The sequence below is a fragment of the Giraffa tippelskirchi genome, chromosome 14, assembly GCF_054371585.1.
Source record: "Giraffa tippelskirchi isolate mGirTip1 chromosome 14, T2T-mGirTip1v1.2.pri, whole genome shotgun sequence".
Taxonomy (NCBI): domain Eukaryota; kingdom Metazoa; phylum Chordata; class Mammalia; order Artiodactyla; family Giraffidae; genus Giraffa; species Giraffa tippelskirchi.
This window is the reverse complement of record NC_137288.1, coordinates 70,250,528-70,271,399: the sequence shown is the minus strand read 5'-3', so window position 1 is coordinate 70,271,399 and position 20,872 is coordinate 70,250,528. Positions and strand designations below refer to the sequence as shown.

The 20,872-nt window shown below is 39.4% G+C and overlaps 1 protein-coding gene across 21 annotated transcripts in view; it reads right to left on the bottom strand.

Annotated features, from left to right (window-relative positions):
• Window positions 1-20,872, bottom strand: part of LOC145534777 (glutamate decarboxylase 1-like) — a 216,936-nt gene that overhangs the window by 9,539 nt on the left and 186,525 nt on the right. For 18 of the 21 annotated variants that reach the window (XM_081563049.1, XM_081563051.1, XM_081563047.1 and 15 more), the window contains 10 exons: window positions 19,832-19,922; window positions 15,561-15,673; window positions 15,122-15,237; window positions 13,226-13,305; window positions 10,622-10,676; window positions 9,834-9,950; window positions 8,982-9,046; window positions 8,803-8,881; window positions 5,517-5,666; window positions 139-246 (listed from right to left, as the gene is read on the bottom strand). In XM_081563049.1, coding sequence (XP_081419175.1) covers window positions 139-246; window positions 5,517-5,666; window positions 8,803-8,881; window positions 8,982-9,046; window positions 9,834-9,950; window positions 10,622-10,676; window positions 13,226-13,305; window positions 15,122-15,237; window positions 15,561-15,673; window positions 19,832-19,922 — 974 coding nt within the window. Of the gene's footprint in view, window positions 1-138; window positions 247-407; window positions 2,433-5,516; window positions 5,667-8,802; window positions 8,882-8,981; window positions 9,047-9,833; window positions 9,951-10,621; window positions 10,677-13,225; window positions 13,306-15,121; window positions 15,238-15,560; window positions 15,674-19,831; window positions 19,923-20,872 lie in introns of those variants that run through there. The other 3 variants (XM_081563055.1, XM_081563054.1, XM_081563053.1) reach the window with 1 other exon arrangement.

The following is a 20,872-nucleotide window of genomic DNA, read 5'->3' as shown; positions in this document are numbered from 1 at the left end:
TGTGTATGATAATTATTGCATGTAACTTTTGAATCATCTCAGTGTTAGACAGGTAATAGATTCAAGAAAAAATACTCAGCAAAGAAAGAATAGATCCATTAAAGTATCACAAAAAAAGCCCACTAATAGAGTCCTTACCTCTGCATCAAATACAAGCTTAAAGTTATCTTTTTTCTTTAAAACTTTATAGAAGTATTTTGCAAGTTCCATATATCTGTCGATCTGTACCTCAAAGCCATAGGTTCCCTGTAGTTTAAAAAAAGCATGAAAAGCTTTATTCAAGTAAGTACCTTTAAATTAAGCTAAAGAAGCTCTTGAAATGTGTTAAATTTATTTAAATGTACTTACTTAAATAAATGTGATTATTATCTTACTAACAGTAGGTATCATCTATTCTCACAGCATTCTTTTTTCTATCTTCTCAATCTGCTTTTACTCCCTACTGTCTGTGGAACTTGAGGCAAGTTGCTTAGCCTTGTTAAGTTTCTGTTGCCTAGATCTACAAATGTTTGAAAAATATTTTGACATGTGTTTTTAAAATAATTTTATTTATTTATCTGTTTTTGGCTGTGCTGTTCTCCCTTGCTGGGAGGGCTTTTTCTTTAGCTGTGGTGACACGGGGCTACTTTCTAGTTGTGGTGCGCAGACTTCTCTTGTTGTGGAGCATGGGCTCCAGGATGCGTGGGCTCTAGGGTGTGTGGCTCCAGGGTGCACGGGCTCTAGGGTGCGTGGCTCTAGGGTGCGTGGGCTCTGGGGTGCGTGGGCTCTGGGGTGCATGGCTGTAGGCTGTGTGGCTCTAGGATGCACAGGCTCCTGGATGCACGGGCTCCAGGATGCGTGGGCTCCGGGGTGCGTGGGCTCTGGGGTGTGTGGCTCTGGGGTGTCTGGCTCTAGGATGCACGGGCTCCAGGATGCGTGGGCTCCAGGATGCACGGGCTCCAGGATGTGCAGGCTCTAGGGTGCGTGGGCTCTAGGGTACGTGGGCTCTAGGGTGCGTGGGCTCCGGGGTGTGTGGGCTCTAGGGTGCGTGGGCTCTAGGGTATGTGGGCTCTAGGGTGCGTGGGCTCCAGGATGCGTGGGCTCTAGGGTGCGTGGGCTCCGGGGTGTGTGGGCTCTAGGGTATGTGGGCTCCAGGGTGTGTGGCTCTAGGGTGTGTGGCTCTGGGGTGTGTGGCTCTAGTAGCTGTGACTCCCAGCTCTAGAGCACAGGCCCAGCAGTTGTAGCTCACGGGCTTAGCTGTTTCACAGCATGTGGGATATCTCCAGACCAGGGGTGGAACCTGTGTCTCCTGCATTGGTAGGCAGATCCTTTACCACTCAGCCACCAGGGAAGCCCTTGACATCTAATTTTTTATCTGTCTAGTATGCAGAGCAAATTTTTTAAAAAAATTCTATACAGTGCTGTGAGGAACAGGAGAAATAGGACAAATAAAGCCCTTGGCATACCAGCTGGCATAGGATATCTTAAGACTAACTATTGTTGACGTTTAGCTATATCCCAGGTATGTAGTTCAGTGCTCTGTACTCTTGGTTTAATTTACTCTGAGAAGAATACTATAAAGTGGATAATGAAGGCACAGAAAAACTGACCCATCTCTGTCTCCATTCACCCTCTTTCCCTTGGGGATTTCCACTTGTCTCATGGCTCTAAGCAATATGTAAAGGCTGAGACCTGAGAACTCATCTCTGAACCTCAGATTCATATGTTTGACTCCCTGTTAATATAACTAACATCTCAAAATGACATGCCCAGAACCAAACTCCTGACCTTTCTCCACACACTTGTACCTCCCAGTGTTCCCAATCTCCGCTCTATCCTTTAGTTGCTAAGGTCCAAACCATCAGCATCTTATCATTGACTTTCTTCTTTTTTCACACCCACACCCAGTAGAATATTTTGGAAAATTCCATTGGATTTACCTTCAAAAGGTAATTAAATTCTAACATATCTTAACCTATTTGTTGCACCTATGCTGGCCCAATCACCCTCTCCTGTATTACTGAATTTGCTTTCTAATTGATCTCTGCTTCTGTCTGTACATCCCAGATATTCTTTGCTGAGGGTACCCATTACCGGTTACTTTGGGGGTATGCAACATAGGCCTTTACAACAATATGAGGTGGCACTTCAGCATCTTCTCAATACTTACGCTTTTGTGATCAGGCAGCCTACTGTCCTTGGGGCTGCAACTGTGAATCAACATGACTCTGTGTGTTTGTGTTAGTCGCTCAGTCATGTCTGACTCTTTGTGACCCCCGGGACTGGAGCCCGCCAGGCTCCTCCATCCATGGGAGTCTCCAGGCAAGAATGCTGCAGTGGGTGGCCATTCCGTTCTCCAGGGGATCTTCCCAACCCAGGGATTGAACCCTGGTCTCTCACACTGCAGGCAAATTCTTTATCATCTGAGCCACCGTGCAAGCCCAAATATGACTCTAAGTGAAGGGAAAAGATGGGCAAAGGTGGAGCGGAAGCGTCCTGGACTACAGTGAAATCTAAGATTTAGGAAGGCCTTGAAGACCTCTTCACATCAACTCAGCTATTAGGAATAGTTTCCTGTCTCTCAGGAATGCCCCGCACAGCCAGTCACTGACGGGAGAGCACCAGGAGCACAGCCTTTGGGCGAATGCAATAGTGACTTCAGAAGAGGCAGATGGGGCTCCTGGACAACGAAGCTCCCGAGAGCTTTTTCCTGGCCAAACACAGTCATTTTATGAATATAAAACTAGTCCAACTCATGTAGAAAATCCATCCAAAAAAAGCTTGTGCATTAGATTTGCTTTTGCACAATAATCAATGTGGAATCTTATATTTCTATATGATTTTATTACTTAGTTTTATAACCTACCACAATATTTAATGGGACTAATTTTACTTTAAAGAAATATGAATTCATTAAAAATGGCTCCTCTTTTCTGTAATCAATGAAGTATTCATTCTATAATTACAGCAAATGAGGGAAAAAATATAAGTTTTTGACTTATATCTCTAGACTTTATTCTTAATTCCCATCATCTTGTCCAGAGTACTGATGGAGACTCACACAGCAAATGTTTAAATATTTAGTAGTTATAGACCATGTAACAAACTTGCAAGTCAACTCCTCCCTTTCAAGCCTGCCATGGATATTTACCTGAACTTGCATTTTAACATATAAAAATGCTCTTAAATATGAAAATAATTTCCATTCCACCGTATACTGGGATTTTGTTTCCCTACTCTCAGGAATGGCCTTGCTTACATAATATCTGTTCATACACCTGTTTTTTTATAACATAGTTTCCATATGCAAAAGGTGATAAACCTGCTTCTTCATCACTACTCTAGATGAGTTTTAGCATTCCCATGGTGCTATGAATTATGTTAAGAAAGATAATATGGATTCGTGGAAAAATAGATTTTTAATTTGAGAGTCAGCTGTGCTCCTTAGATTAAGTTCTCTTCATCCATCAGCAAGTTAATTTCTTTACTTATTTACCAGATATAACCAGCTCAACTGTTGGGACACATAAGCTAAATAACATAAGTAAAGCTTTGCAGGCTAATATATGTTCAACGTATGGTAAACCCATTACTACTGAAGATCTATACTATTGAATAGATATATTTATTATTTCAATGCTTTATTATTGAAAGAATTTAAGGTGAGTTATCAGTATATATACACTATTCAAAGTGGGTTTTTAGATGCTTATTTCAAACAAGGTGATTATAAAGTTAGGAAACAGCAGGTGATAAAAGATAAAATTGTAAGAGAAAATGCTGCCAATGTATTAAATATTTCTAAAGAAGGATCATGAATTTGCCTCTGTGATTCATGTTACAGAACATATTTTTCTATTTGTGTTTTGTACTAGGAATTCTATATCCACCAAATAAAAAATCTAAGCAACTTTTCTGGAGAAGTATAACTATCTCTGATACACATAAGAGTCCCCTTAACATGCAGAGGGTGAGTGATGTGTTGTGGAGGATCAGGTTCCCAATGTATTAAAGAAGCTATTGGTTTATGTCAAAGCTTTCATCTTCACAGAACCTACTGCCCATTTTCCTATAGAGGATTGGGAAGGAGGTGATAGAAACAGCTTCCTAAAAGCATTTCCATTATTTAAGTTAAAAATTATAAATAAGGGGCAGAAGGAGGGTGTAGAATATGTCCTGCTGTTGCAATCTTTGGAGAGACTGTATCTGTTGTCCTTGACTCTGTGTGTGTGTGTGTGTGTGTGTGTGTGTGTGTGTGTGTGTGTATGTATTAACCACTCAGTCATGTCTGACTCTTTGCAACTCATGGACTGTATCCTGCCAGGCTCTTCTGTCCATGGGATTCTCCAGGCAAGAATACTGAAGTGGGTTGCCATTTCCTTCTTCAGGGGATCTTCCTGATCCAGGCATCAAACCCAGGTCTCTTGCATCTCCTGCGTTAGCAGATGGATTTTCTACCACTGCGCCATCTGGGAAGCCCCGACCTTGACTCTAAGGTAGATTGAATAGTCAGGTAATTAATAACTGCTCATGTCTGGGAATCTATATTGGCTTCAAGTGGCTTGACCTAGTTCCAATTCCAGTTAGAAAAAAAAAAAAAGGTTTTTTTAAACCTGCAGGCAAATTTATATTCCTAACAGATTTTACTCCTACTATTTGATAGAATACATATTAATGGTAAAACAAGCTAAAATCTTTTCCACCTCAGTAGAATTTTGAGCTCAGAAACCAAGCTTGTCATCTGCAGTTAGAAACAGCAGTTTCCTTGACAGAAGTTTAACAAAATTAAAGCACCGCAGGGCTTCTCTGGTGGCTCAAGGGTAAAGAACCCTCCTGCGAACGTAGAAGACAGGGATTCAATCCCTGATCTGGGGAAATCCCTCCTGCCGTGGAGAAAATAAGCCCGTGTGCCACAGCTACTGGGCTTGTGCTCTAGAGCCTGCGAACTGCAGCTACTGGGTCCACGCGCTGCAACTACTGAAGCCCCATGCACCCCAGAGCCTGTGATCTGCAACCAGAGAAGACACTGCGGGGAGAAGCCCCAAAACTAGAGCGTAGCCCCCCTTCGCCACAACTAAAGAAAAGCCTGCGCGGCAGTGAAGACCCAGCACAGCCAAAAATAAATAAAATTTAAAAAAGAGGAAAACTTAAAATAAAAGGACTATAATTTGGGAAAAGACATCCAAAGTAAGCTCTAAAATATGGGACTAGTCACATCGGGTACATGCTGCTACTAAGTCACTTTAGTCGTGTCCGACTCTGTGCAACCCCACAGACGGCAGCCCACCAGGCTCCTTCGTCCCTGGGATTCTCCAGGCAAGAATACTGGAGTGGGTTGCCATTTCCTTCTCCAGTGCATGAAAGTGAAAAGTGAAAGTGAAGTCGCTCAGTCGTGTCCGACTCTTCGCGACCCCATGGGCTGCAGCCTACCAGGCTCCTCCGTCCGTGGGATTTCCCAGGCAAGAGTACTGGAGTGGGGTGCCATTGCCTTCTCCCATCGGGTACATAGGACCTAATAAAAGATGGCAAATTCCTACCTTTGCCTTCCACATTAACCAGAGCTTAAAGACATCAACATGTCGGCCGCACTGAATAGTCTTATCCCCGGTATCAAAGTTAATATTGTAGACTTTATCAGGCTGGAAAAGGTATTCAGCCTGCATCTGGTTGCATGCTCCCAGAAGACCCTGAGAAAGGAACGATATATTTACTGTCTAAGTCATCCATATCTCAATAGGAAGCCACAATCACTTATTTATTTCAGTTCACTTGGCATTTCTACTTTACAGGCACATTTAAATAGAATTTTTGCTTATTTTATATAAAAATACATTACTTTCTTAGGATTTTCATGGATTCAGATGTTCTTTGGATTTATCTGGAACACTAGATGGTGTAATTACATTACTACATGTCTATATTTCTTTAACTTTTCTTAAAAACCTTGAAGTTTTGCTGCTCTTTTGAAATTATGTGACAGCCTGTATTGAAGTTAATTAGAATTGAGTGCCTGGTTCACTTTAATTAAGCTCCCTCGTGAATCAACCATTTAAACGCCAGTCAAGTGAGTTGCCCTGATGGCCACAGGACGTAGAGAACAAAATAGTCCATTTATTTAATTTTGCCCTTTCCTAGCCATTTCCTCTTACATAAAAGGTGTCAAAAACATTCCTCCTTGGTATTGAAGAATGGAGAAATACTCCTTTTGAATGATTAAAAAATAAACACTAGAGAAAAGAAATATTTTCCATCAACCAGTTGAAAAGAGGCTTTTCTCAAAATACATGCATTGCCACAGCATAACAAAGACTAAACCTGTGTGCACTGACTGGGTAGAGTTTAAATATATACCAACTATAACCTTTAGAATATGAAGCAAATAAGAACGTATTTATCCGTGCCTATTATATGCTGGACACATCACAAATATACCATCTGATCCTCACGGAAGACTTAGGGCATAAGTGCTACTATTGTATTATTTTTATAGATTAAAGAAACAGAAACTTCACCACGGTAAGTAATTTTCAAGATCGTATATCTATACAGTGGTAAGTCTGAGAGCTAACAAGAGCGTAGTTTGTCTGGGAGTCTGTGGAAATCCAGATTCCAAGGGGAGAAAGCTCACACTCTTATTTAGGAGCGGCTTATGGATCTAAGGAAAGGATCACAATTGGTGATAAGATTTGAAGTACTGGGGTGAAATGGAGAAGAAATGATACCTTGCAAAGGAGAGAACTCTGTGTGTGTGTGTGTGTATGTGTGCATACACACTATATACTACATATATATATACACACACACACACACTACATACACTGTTTTAAAATATTTTAGTTTCCAGTTCCTATCTAACAAAATATTAAAGTAGAAGAATACCGAGTGGGTAGCCATTCCCTTCTCCAGGGATCTTCCCAACCCAGGGACTGACCCACGTCTCCCGTGTCTCCTGCGTTGCAGGCAGATTCTTTACCATCTGGCTCAGGAGAACTCCATGGACAGAGGAGCCTGGTGGGCTACAGTCCGTGGGGTCACAAAGAATCAGACATGCCTGAATGACTAATAGACTATACACTACAGGGTCCAATTTACACATGAAAAATGTTTCCCCTTGAGTTTACTTCAAACTTCTACTTTAATATTTTGCTAGGCAGGAACTAGAAACTAAAATCTTTTAAAACAGTGTGAACAATATGAGTGTTAGCTGTAGTTCTTAGGTAAAGACTGTGTGTGCTCAGCTGGGTCCGATGCTTTGCTGGCCCATGGACTGTAACCCACCAGGTCCCCGTGTTGCTGAGATTTCCCAGGCAAGAATACTGGAGTGGGTTGTCATTTCCTTCTTCAGGGATCCTCCCAAGCCAGGGACTGAACCCACATGTCTGGCATCTCCTGCATCGGCAGGTGGATTCTTTAGACCGTTGTGCCACTCGGGAAGTCTCTGAGGTAAAAATTAAGCACCTAAAATCTGTCATACTCTGTGCTGGGACTGTGGATTTGTGATAAGGAAAAAACTCTAGCCTTGTTGAGTTTACAATCTGGGTTGTAGGAGGCTGAGCAGAGAAGGGCAGGGCTACTTTAACATACTCATTGTGAGTGAAGAAATGAAGAAAGACTGCAGAAAATTTGTTTTTGAGCCCTAAACATAAAAGTACCAGAAATCTGAAAGTGGAATATAGACCTGTTAGCCAAGTGGCGGGGTTGTTGCCATGCAAAATCCAAAGTAGAGCTAATGGTTCCAGCCTGAATTGCTGAGAATGCCTCAGGTTAAGAGAGAACAAAGATTGTCTTAGAGCTTGTCTTAGAGATTGTCTTAGAGATTGTTTAGATTCTCCTCTAGGAGAAGAGGTGTGTATTTAATACTCAACAGGAAGTGGGGACTACCAGCTCAGGCAGTTTATAATGGGAAGATAAGCACTTTATTTTTAAATTCAAACCACTGGATTGCTAGTCAATAAGAGAGAAAGAAAACAAAGCTATAAATGATAGCTACGTAAAGCGTGTCTGCACTTCTAACAGCTAAGTAGAGATAGGGAATATTCAAATTGAACTTTGTAATTGTATCTCTTCTTGCAAGAGATCATGGGCTTATCTCCTTGTATAGCATTACATTTACTATTGACAGAGATAAAATACACAAACTTATAGGCAAAAATTAACTTCATACAATCCTTAATTTTTGCTTTTTATGCTAAATATACATCACCGTTACCGATAGTCATTCCTACTTAAAACGAGTCTTATTTTGGCCTTACTCTCTGAGGTAACAAACTGGTCAGCAGGGCAAGTCTACTCCACAGAGACCTTACATTTGTTCATGGTGTTTTTAGAAGGTAGGTCATGAATGACCACATCTTCTATCATCTATTCTATTTCTCATCACTGTCTATTGTCTTATCCCAGATCTTATTCACACATTAACTTACTACCTGTGGCCCTACAGTCATTTGATTTTGTGGCACTTTAGTTACCCATTGCCAGTGTTAGTTGCTCAGTCATGTCCAACTCTTAGCGACTCCATGAGTCTGTCCATGGGATTCTCCAGGAAAGAATACTGCAGTGGGGTGCCATTTCCTTCTCCAGGGGATCTTCCCGACCCAGGGGTCGAACCCGGGTCTCCCACATTGCAGGCAGATTCTTTACCCTTTGAGCCACCAGGGAAGCCCAGCGGTTGCTAATGAAGGATCAGCTTTCCTCTACAGGGCAAAGGGTCCTGCACTACATTAATTCAATGAGGCCATAATTATTTTGGTTTTGAACACACAGTGAACCTAATCATGACCAAGATATCCATTGCATCACTACTGCAAAACATAAATCACTTACTTTTTCCCGGATCAGGATAGCAGAGCACTGAAGGGGGACACCCATGAGTTTATGGGGATTCCAGGTCACAGAGTCGGCCCTGTGATAAAACAACTCCAGTTAGTGCTCACAGTCTAACGAAACAAAACAGAGGCCTGAATAGGTTCTTTCACTTGCGTGAGCAACGGCCCAGGTCTCACCTTTCAATGCCACTGAGTTTACAGGAATGGTTTCTGGACAACAGCAAGCCACCTCCCCAAGCTGCCTACAATGGACACAAAGGATCTGTGTTTTCACATTAGTTATTTCTTTTTACACAGCACCGACTGCTCTTTCCTATGTTATATTTATTTCAAAAGTTGACGAGGATGTAATTGCTATGCTAGATAATTATAAACTTGGCTATAATTATCCTACTTAAAAGAACAATGCAGTTAAAATTTTCCTCCTATGAATTCTCATTGTCTATTCATGACATAGTAAAGTTTAAGGTTTCTATTGATAATTAATTCAAAGAGACACCTTCTGCATAATTTCCAGAGACAGAATTTTTTAAAAGTTGGCATCAAATTTGGCAATACTACAGAAAAATTAAAATATCTACCATATTATATAACGTTACGTTTGTCCAACTCTAATCAAAGCCAAAGACATTTTTGCACAAAGTCATTGTACTACTAGCATCAAAAGTTTTGATTTCTATAACAGCTATTAATTAAGAAATATATGTTAGAGTAAGGGGCTAAGTCTCTTTGATTTAAAGTCAGGTTTAACTATTTCTTCAAATTGATCTTCTAAATTGTTGGTTGAATATTGATAGGCATTTAGAATTAAAAAAAAATATTGATACATATGTAGCTCTTTCTATGGTAGTGTATTGTCTACTTTAAGGTAATTTATGCAAATGAGACTTTTTTCTTGATATAAAAATCAGAGTTACAGAGAAATTTTGGTCTTGCTTATAATGTCAATTAAGAAATTATGAGGACTGTTCACAGGTTACATTTTTTTAAAAAGGGAAATTATGAGCCAGACTCTAGGACATGACTTACATCCACATGCATCCAGAGTTTGTGTATCTCACAAATATCTGCGATGTCATGGAGCGGGTCGAAGGCCCCAAACACGGTGCTGCCAGCTGTGGCCACGACACAGAAAGGAGTCTGGCCCTGGGGGTGACAAAAGCTGAATCACTCTTTCACTCTCATGAAGCCCATTGTTGCTTAGTCGCTAAGTCAGATTCGAAACTTTTGCAACCCCGTGGACTATAGCCTGCCAGACTCCTCTGTCCATGGGGTTCCCCAGACAAGAACACTGGAGTGGGTTTCCATTTCCTACTCCAGGCGATCTTCTCAACTCAGGGACTGAACCCAGGTCTCCTGCATTGGCAGGTGGATTCTTTACTGCTGAGCAACCAGGGGAGCCCCTGACTAAGGACATTATGTACCTAATAACTTCAAATATTTGTAGGCACCTCCAGTAATGCAAAAAGTAGCTTAACCATAAGATGAACAAATATCACTTCCTCTGAGTCTCACTTATTGTTATTTCTCTCTGAATTTATTTTCAGAAAATCATACCACAACAATAAAGATGATCAAACTCCTTTAGTAGTAAATATTGGTGATAACTTTTCTTTCGATATTTAACAGAAACAAAATGATCAGGGAAATATTGCAATGTCATTTAATTATTTCACTTCAGCTTTAGAAGAAATTTCCTACATCTAGGGATTATTTTATTTCCTGTAGCAATTCTTATCAGTTGTTTGCTGCTAATGAAAGTCAGTAAAGAAAATAAAGATTCATTTGCAAGTTAAATATGGAACTTCAGAACTTACCTTTCTTTTAGCTTGTAATATATTTTTCTCTAACTCAGCTGGAATCATCTTGCCCCTTAAAAAGCCAAATACACATTGTTTTCTTATGAATGAATAAACATATCAATTCTACCAATTAGAAGAATTAATAATATTCAAGATTAAAAACTTAGTTTTTAGTGTCTCCCAAAGGTATTTACAGGTGTAAAAACAAGTGTTAAGCAGTTCCCTAAAACCAAGGTAAAATATCATGTTATTTGAGTTAAAGGAAGTTGAGTTTATTATTCAATCATCTTAAAATCTGCATTATTTACATATCAGAAGATCCTGATTTTTCTAAGATACATAATGGTTTTCTTCCTTCCTTCTTTTCTTTCTTCCTTTCTTTCTCTAATGATTAACCTTTAATTATAAAGACTTCTTAGTGCTTCCCTGAAGCTCAGTTGGTAAAGAATCCACCTGCAATTCGGGAGACCCCAGTGGTTCGATTCCTGAATCAGGAAGTTCCCCTGGAGAAGATACAGGCTACCCACTCCAGTATTCTTGGGTTTCCTTTGTGGTTCAGCTGGTAAAGAATCCACCTGCAATGTGGGAGACCTGGGTTCGATCCCTGGGTTGGGAAGATTCCCTGGAGAAGGGAACAGCTACCCACTCCAGTATTCTGGCCTGGAGAATTCCACAGACTGTATAGTCTATGGAGTCACAAAGAGTCAGACACGACTGAGCGACTTTAACTTTCACAAAGACTTCTTGGCATTAAGGTAGAAAAATCAAAGGTACAAATTGGTGGGGGGAATGTGGCAAAAATTCAGGTGGTCTCACATTTTTCTTCACAGCAAATTTCTGGGACAAAAAAACAAAAGCCAGTGTTTTCCTGCTCCATCCAGTTATCAGACTAAAACACCGTCTGCTGTTGATTCACGGGAAGCATTCCTCTTAAAGTCCGGAATCAAATAAGAATGGCTACTACCATCAATATTATAGTATTTTTTTCCTGAAGAAATACCTGTTATCTAGGGAGGTAATTATGACAACAATAGATGATAGATAGAAACAAAAATAAGAAAAATCCCTAATTTAAGTACTTATGGTTTTACATCTGGAATACCTAACATTGTTTATTGAAAAACTTTTGAAAACTATAAGAATGTTAAGTAATGGGAGGGTTACAACAGTAAATTAGGTTCCTATTTTTTTTAAAACTAATTGTTCTGAATAAACACAGAACATATCCTATTCATAGTAGTAAAAACAGATACAAAATATCTGGGAAAGAGATTCTCAGCAAATGTACAGGATTTATATAAAGAAAACCAAACAACTTGAAATAAGTATAGAATGACAAACTTACAAAACATATTTGCAAAATATTTTATATTCATATATTTTGCATTTCAAAACATCTCAATATATAAATATTTTTACAAGCCAATAAATAATGAATTACCAGCAAAAAATTGGCAAATGAAAATGAACAGACATATTATGGTAACACACAGCGGGTTGGTCAGTATACTAGACATATATTGTTCCAAACAACTAAAGGTCATCTTCATCTATCAGAATTTTCAAGTACAGAAGTATTGATAATATTCAAGTTTCTCCCAGTAGATAAGTGTCAGTTAATTCAAAAATATTTGAAGGGTAAATGAAAATCTATATAACATTTAAGTGCAGACAATCTTTGAACCTGTAATTTAACTTCTAGGGATTCGTGTGAGAAATATTCAAACACAGACATTCAAGTATACTTGTATAATTATATTCATTAAATCAGGGCTTCCCAGGTGCTGTGAGTGGTAAAGAATCCACCTGCCAATGCAGGAGACCCAAAAGACTCAGATTCGATCCCTGGGTCAGGAAGATCTCCTTGAGAGGAAATGGCAACGCGCTCCAGTATTCTTGCCTGGAAAATTCCATGGACAGAGGAGCCTGGCGGGCTACAGTCCGTGGGGTCACGAAGAGCCAGACATAACTGAGAGCGTGCACACACACACACACACATTCATTTAATCATTGTCTTTAAATACTGAAATCTAGGTGAAAACCTTTTAAATAAGATTTGTGAAATTATATTTACAAAATGGAAAACTCCAAAGTAATTAAAAAAGAATAAGGGACGTCTCTATAAATTCACAGGTTAAGATTTCTAAGATATATTCTAAAGCCAAAAAAATTTAAAAAATAAGTTGTAGATTGTAACACAGAATTTGATATGTATAAATATATTTAATATGCATCAAAATGATCTTTCAGAATATATGTATTTATAATATAGTTTATTCATGAAAAGATTCAAGAGAAATGGAAATATATTTTCACTCTGTAGATTTCTGATGCAACTGAATTTTTCATCTCCAAACATCATTATGTTGCTACTTCAATATACTTAAACAAAAGGTATGTGACACTATCACTTGTATAGGACTACATTCAGTAAAGAAATCTTAACAACAGGATAAGATAACTTTGGTGCTTCTTTCGTAATTACTTCTAGTTAAAATTATTGAAACTAATCTGGGAAAGTATTCTTGCTAAAAATTGGGATAATAGAAAAATTGGATTTTAATCTTTATATGAAGCATAATAATAATAAAAACTTTGAGAATGTGTTCAGAAACATACCTTTCATCACATTTGACTTCAATTACGTTATCAGTTCCAATACCGAGGGTTGCTGCGGCTTTTTTTATGGAATAATGACCCTTGGGCAAAAATGAAAACAGGAAAGGCATTAATTTTCCTGCCTTAAATCATCACTTACACTAGTGCATCACTCAAATTTGGGCATATATGCATACCTCTGAATGGATTTGTGCATATATAAATATATATATATATATACACACATATAGAAGTGTAGTTCTCAAGGCACACTTCCAGACCCTTATCATGATGTTAGCTGAGATGAAGAAGGCTGTAGCACCTCTTTCTAGGAGGCACTGTCACTCAGCACAACACTTTCAGTGCAGGAGTTTGAATATTCTTATTCTAGTTTTCTGTATCTACATGAATCGTGTCATTTATAAATTTAGTTACAATATCCTCCAGGTAAGTCCTTACATGCTATGGACAGCTTTAAGTCTTGAATTTCCAATTATTTCTTTTTTTAAAGAGAGGCCTAAAGAAGTGAATCAATTTTTCCTCTGCTTGTAGTTTTTAATTTTGACTTTGATATCAACTTTGATTTCTTGCCTTCTGGGTGACTACTATCTCATAGCATAATTTGCATAATGTAAACAGAATCAGTAAGACGGAGGTGACAGCTCAAAGATAAATTTTTCCTGGGTTATTTTTAGTTGCCTGGAAAAGACCAGATATATGAGAGAAAAGAGAAATTTAAGACCCTTACCATGTTTTCATTTCAATGGAGAATATCAATACATAGATTAAATAGTAAATGATTTTTTTAAAAAATCTACATTATGGGATTTCAGCTTATTTGCTCATAATATTGAAAAAGTATATGTCAAATGATGAAAATGACATTTGTAAACAAGTATCTTTGATTGTATTGTTTTATAGTAAATTACATTAAGTATGCAGCAGTGGGACTTGCCTGGTGGCTCAGTGGTAAAGAATCTGCCTGCCAATGCAGGAGACTCGGGTTCAATCCCTGGGTCAGGAAGATCTCCTGGAGAAGGAAAAGGCAACCCACTCCAGTATTCTTGCCTGGGAAATCCCATGGACGGAGGAGCTTGGTGGGCTACAGTCCATGGGGTCACAAAAGAGTCAGACAAGACTTAGCCACTAAACAAAAACAACGATGCAGCAATGGTCCCAGTTTGATAATATGTATTTATATAATGCCAATTTGAGTTTAGTAAAGGAAGGACATTGCAGACATAGGGACATTTTTAGAAAACCCAGTGTTTCCAAGTACTTTTAGGTACAATTCTCAAGCTGGGACTTCAATTACACTTTAAGATTATAATGTTACCATGGTGAAAAGAAAAAGTGATCAGATTTATTAGAGGAATTAATTGATTTTTTTAAAGAAGTTTTGATACTTTACACAGAGTCGGAACATGAAAGCTAAAGGAGACCTCGGTGGGTCTACTGTCAATTCCATAAACATCTGGCTGAGGGCATATGAACACAAAGCTTTCTCTTCAACCAGCGTCTTCAGGCCTGGCTGGGAAAGCGGAACAGGGGTCACTTTCTTCTTCTTTGCATGCCATGTTAAAAAGAAGCATTGAATATTTGAAATTTTTATGCCTTGATGTTTTTTTTGGTAAAGATAGCAGAATGTTTTATATTTACAATCTTATCTTTTTTTCTGTTAGTTTCTCCTATGTTGAAATAACATTTTTCCTGAATTATTTGTATTGCTAATCTATATAGTCTGTATAGACTGAAAAGTTGTTTTCCTCCTTTCCGATATCAATATATAGATCCAAACAGAGATTACAGAGTATTTTTAACATAAAAATGAAGCTAATATTCTCAATGTTTAAATTACTTTATCAGTATATCTTAGAAGATTCTTAACGCTTAGAAAAATCTAGACTTGATACTTACTTGTTCAGAAACAAACAATACAATGCACGGAAGTACTGTCATGCCTTTTGCTTTTATCTCTGGATATTGCTTATAACGAGCTACTAATATACCATAGAGGTTTGATATACTCCCACCTATGGAAGAGAAATTGTGGCTGTTAATCTAATTTCAAAAATCAGAAATGTTGATTGAGACGATTTGAGAGTTTGCTGAAACTAAAATGGTGCCAAAGTACTGATGTCATTTTTAAAATAGTCTTCCTTGAAAGTATTAAGAGAAATCATAAACAAGAGATTCCACAACTTTTAGATTTCATAAAACTTTGTCTATGATTATAACCAACAATATGGCTTATGAACATTCAAATTAGTTAACTGACTCAAAAACAATCATATTAATTGAAATACATTTTTACTTTCTCCTATTATTTCTTTTCACTTATAAACCTTTTTCTTACCAGGTGAAAATATTCCATCTGCTTCTGTTTCTCTCCAGCCAATAATTTCACACATTTTCTTAAGAAGAACTGTTTCCATGACAGTAAATACTGGAGCTATTTCATAGGTAAACCTATAATACATGTATAGAAATTCCACTGTGAATTATATTAAAATCATGTGCTAGGCAAGATTATACATATTTTTGTATTCTACAACAAACTGTGCAAGAAATGGTTAAATTTTATACGTTCTTGTCCGTGATCAAGAGTATGTTAGTTCTACAAAGTATCATGGCTTCCACTGTTTTGTGCATACCTGGGAATTTCATTTGCCACCAAAAGGAAATTGAAAGTAGGCCCATCCCCTCAGCACACACACAACACTGTTAGGGACAGAAAATGCCTAGTTATCAATAAAATATATACACATTTCCTGAGGGTCAGCATATTTACAGCTACAGATAATGATTCACAGAATATGAAAGAGCTTTTTCTAAAATTGATAAATGTTTTCGAGATAAAGATTGTGGTAGGAGCAAACACATCAAAAAAAAAAAGGCTAAAAACTGTTGTGTCCAAAAACAGCAAGTAGATAGGACAGGTGAGAACACCTCATTGAAAAGAATTCAAAGAAGACTGTTGTGGGGGACTCTCCTCTGAGCCGCCTGGTGAAATTAGCTCTACAGAAAGAAGTTGAGATTAAAAAGGAAGGCTCAATGCTTTTCTCTATAAATACCAAAATGCAATAAATAATAATGTATGTACTAAGGACTCCCAAATCAAAGAGTGGGTCCAGTTATTCTCAAGAAATCCTTTCTATTTGTCCTCAAAACAATGTTAAAGATCCCTTTAAGTGTAGTTACATGTGGATTCCTGTACCAGGCACCAGTTATGTGCCATTTCAGAGGTGCTCACCTTTCTCTTTCTCAGGCCTTCGGACATGATTCAGGCCCAGCCACCATGACCACTTTCATTCAGACTCACCCATAACACAATAGAGAATCACACACTTGCAGTCCCTAACCTTCAGCCCTGGGACTTCCTTCTGCCCTTAGTATGACAAGTCATGGGATCAGGTGGGAGTCCCAAGAATGCCCAGTGATGATGTGTGGGGAATGTTAACATCCCATTCTGTAGTTCTTTGGTCATAAGAGACCTGGTGGAGAATAAATTTGTTCCCTTGCTCTCTACAGAGGGACTGATGGTAGAAGCAGTTCTCTACAGGGGGGTATACATCCCCGGAGACCATGCACTCACTTCTGCTTATTCTAAGGGGTAGCAGGTCTAAAAGGCCCCTCGTGTTACCCTCTGCCTTGTCCTGACTCCCTTCATTCCCCATCAGTCCTGCTCCTCTGGATGGCATGCCCTAATAAAGTGATAATACATAAGCTCTGGCCCAGGGCTCTGCACAAAAACCCAGACTAAGAAAATCCATTGCCTATTAGAATTAAGTTTATAGTTCTAAGAGGAGCAAAGTTTACAAAGCAAGCCTTACAGACTTCTCTTTCAATGAGGCTCATTTTTGCCAGTGCTATGTCAATTTCAGCTTCTTACACACATTACCTTTTGATCCTATTTCAATTCCATGGAGTAGACATTATTTTCAGACAACAGTCAGTCAGTCAGTTCAGTTGCTCAGTCGTGTATGACTCTGCGACCCCATAGACTGCAACACACCAAGTCTCTCTGTCCATCGCCAACTCCTAGAGTTTATTCAAACTCATGTCCATTGAGTCGGTGATGCCATCCACCCATCTCATCCTCTGTCATCCCCTTCTCCTCCCTCCTTCAATCTTTCCCCAAATCAGGGTCTTTTCAAAGGAGTCAGCTCTTTGCATCAGGTGGCCAAAGTATTGGAGTTTCAGCTTCAACATCAGTCCTTTGAATGAATATTCAGGACTGATTTCCCTTAGGATGGACTGGTTGGATCTCCTTGCAGTCCAAGGGACTCTCAAGACTCTTCTTCAACCCCACAGTTCAAAAGCATCTATTTCTTTGGCCCTCAGCTTTCTTTATAATCCAACTCTCACATCCATACATGACTACTGGAAAAACCATAGCCTTGACTAGATGGACCTTTGTTGGCAAAGTAATGTCTCTGCTTTTTAATATGCTGTCTAGGTTGGTCATAACTTTCCTTCCAAGGAGCAAGCGTCTTTTAATTCCATGGCTGTAGTCACCATCTGCAGTGATTTTGGAGCCCCCAAAATAAAGTCAGCCACTGTTTCCACTGTTTCCCCATCTATCTGCTATGAAGTGATGGGACCGGATGCCATGATCTTAGTTTTCTGAATGTTGAGTTTTAAGCCAGCTTTTTCACTCTCCTCTTTCACTTTCATCAAGAGGCTCTTTAGTTCTTCTTCACTTTCTGCCATAAGGGTGGTGTCATCTGCATATCTGAGGTTATTGATATTTCTCCCGGCAATCTTGATTCCAGCTTGTGCTTCCTCCAGCCCAGCGTTTCTCATGATGTACTCTACATATAAGTTAAATAAGCAGGGTGACAATATACAGCCTTGACGTACTCCTTTCCCTATTTGGAACCAGTCTGATGTTCCATGTCCAGTTCTAACTGCTGCTTCCCGACCTGCATACAGGTTTCTTAAGAGGCAGGTCAGTTGGTCTGGTATCCCCATTTCTTTCGGAATTTTCCACAGTTTGTTGTGGTCCACACAGTCAAAGGCTTTGGCATAGTCAATAAAGCAGAAGTAGATATTTTTCTGGAACTCATGCTTTTTCGATGATCCAACAGATATTGGCAATTTGATCTCTGGTTCCTCTGACTTTTCTAAATCCAGCTTCAACATCTGGAAGTTCATGGCTCATGTACTGTTGAAGCCTGGCTCGGAGAATTTTGAGCATTACTTTACTAGCGTGTGAGATGAGTGCAACTGTGTGGCAGTTTGAACATTCTTTGGCATTGCCTTTGAGATTGGAATGAAAACTGACTTTTCCAGTCCTGTGGCCACTGCTGCGTTTTCCAAATTTGCTGGCATATTGAGTGAAGCACTTTCACAGCATCATCTTTTAGGATTTGAAATAGCTTAACTGGAATTCCATCACCTCCACTAGCTCTGTTCGTAGTGATGCTTCTTAAAAAAAATACATTTGAACCGGTTCTACTGAGATGGATGAAACTGGAGCCCATTATACAGAGTGAAGTAAGCCAGAAAGAAAAACAACAATACAGTATACTAATGCATATATATGGAATCTGAAAGATGGTAACGATAACCCTATATGCGGGACAGAATGAGAGACACAGATGCATGGAACAATTTTATGGACTCTGAGGGAGAAGGTGAGGGTGGGACGTTCTGGGAGAATGGCATTGAGACATGTGTATTGTCATATGTGAAACAGAGCACCATTCCATGTTCGATGCATGTGACAAGGGCTCGGGGCCGGGGCAGTGGGATGATCCAGAGGGATGGGAGGGGGAGGGAGGTGGGTGGGGGGTTCGGGAAGGGGAACACATGTAAACCCATGGCTGATTCTTGTCAATGTATGGCAAAAACTATTACAATATTGTAAAGTAATTAGCCCCCAAGTAAAATAAATAAATTTATAAAAACAAAAAAAAAACAAAAAAAAAACAAAAAAAAAAGGACCACTTGACTTTACATTCCAGGATGTCTGGCTTTATGTTGGTGATCACACCATCATGATTATCTGGGTCATGAAGACCTTTTTTGTATAGTTTTGCTGTGTATTCTTGTCACCTCTTCTTAACATCTTCTGCTTCTCTTAGGTCCATACCATTTCTGTCCTTTATTGAGCCCATCTTTGCATGAAATGTTCCCTTGATATCTCTAATTTTCTTGAAGTAAGGAATCACATTGGAGTTCGATTTAACTCTAACAGTTTACCTTCTTCACCTTTGAGCAGATTGAACTTCTAATTAATATGCAGGCAACTTTTCAAACACTGGTGTGTGTCGGTTTTGGACTACGTGCTCTGGGCCGTTTTTGGTAGTGTTGCGGTGATTTCGGTCCTGGAGTTGGACTCCCAGTCTGCACACTAATAACTCAGACTAACCAACTGAACTTTACTATTTACCAGGAAATTCAGATCCTGAGAGTTTCTGGAGAGGAGAGACAGTCCAGAGTACCAGTCAAAATGCCCCCAGGGAACAGGAGCCATCTTCTTTGCCTTTCTCTCTGGTATCACCTGTTTGTTTCTGATAGAGCAAACATCCTGTCGCAAAACAGAACTTCAACAACTGACACCTTCACTCTTGCTCACGTGTCTCACAGTCCCACGTTCCTTAGATCGAGAAGGAGACTCACATGTTTGTATTTGCAGTGGCTGTCAACCATTCCCCTGCAAGTCCAACCATATCTAGCCCACCTGACAGCTGGTTAAAATAGCGAGGGTGTCCTGGGGAAAAAAAGACAAAATTACACATAGGTCAAACTGTAAACAGAGGGTTGAAATGTGGTTAAATTTTATAGCAGTTTCTCAGTGAACAGGTATTATGGATCTAGTACACTATTTCATTCAGTGAACATTCCTGAGCAATTATCATATGCTGGGAGTGTTCTGGGTATTAGGGCCCAGTGGTCATACAGGGTGGACATAGCCACTATCATGGGGGTCTCACTTACCTTACTATTGAAAGAAGGAGATAATAATCAAATAATGATACAAATGTATTTAAGTACAGTAAAAAGCAAAAATTACGAAGCAAAGGATCAGGGTGTTACAAGACCATTTCTAACGGGTCAGGAGTAGGAGGGGCAGTCTCCACAGAAGGCTTTTGGAGGAAGTGATCTTTCAGGGAAGGTCTTAAGTCTATTTCCAAACAGTGGAGGAGGAGAAGCTGCTATAAGAAGGCACCGAAATGAGAAAGGGCTCAAATGCCAGAGTGATGAACCCAACTGAAGTAGAAAGACCGTGGGTGGGGTGTGGGAAGCCAACTCAGTGAATGGGGGAAAGATCACCTAGAAGATGAAATAATTTTCCCTCCAAAGCTGCTTATACATTTTTTGGATGAAATATCAGGTCCCTAGAGATTATCATACTAAGCAAGGTAAGTCAGAGAAAGGCAAACATCATGTGAGAGTTGGACCGTAAAGAAGACTGAGCACCGAAGGATTGATGCTTTCTGACTGTGGTGCTGGAGAAGATTCTTGAGAATCCCTTGGACTGCAAGGAGATCAAACCAGTCAATCCTAAAGGAAACCAACCCTGAATATGCATTGGGAGGACTGATGCTGAAGCTGAAGCCCCACTATTTTGGTCACCTGATGCAAAGAGCCAACACAATGGAACAGACTCTGATGCCGGCAAAGATTGAGGGAGGAGGAGAAGGGGGCGACAGAGGATGA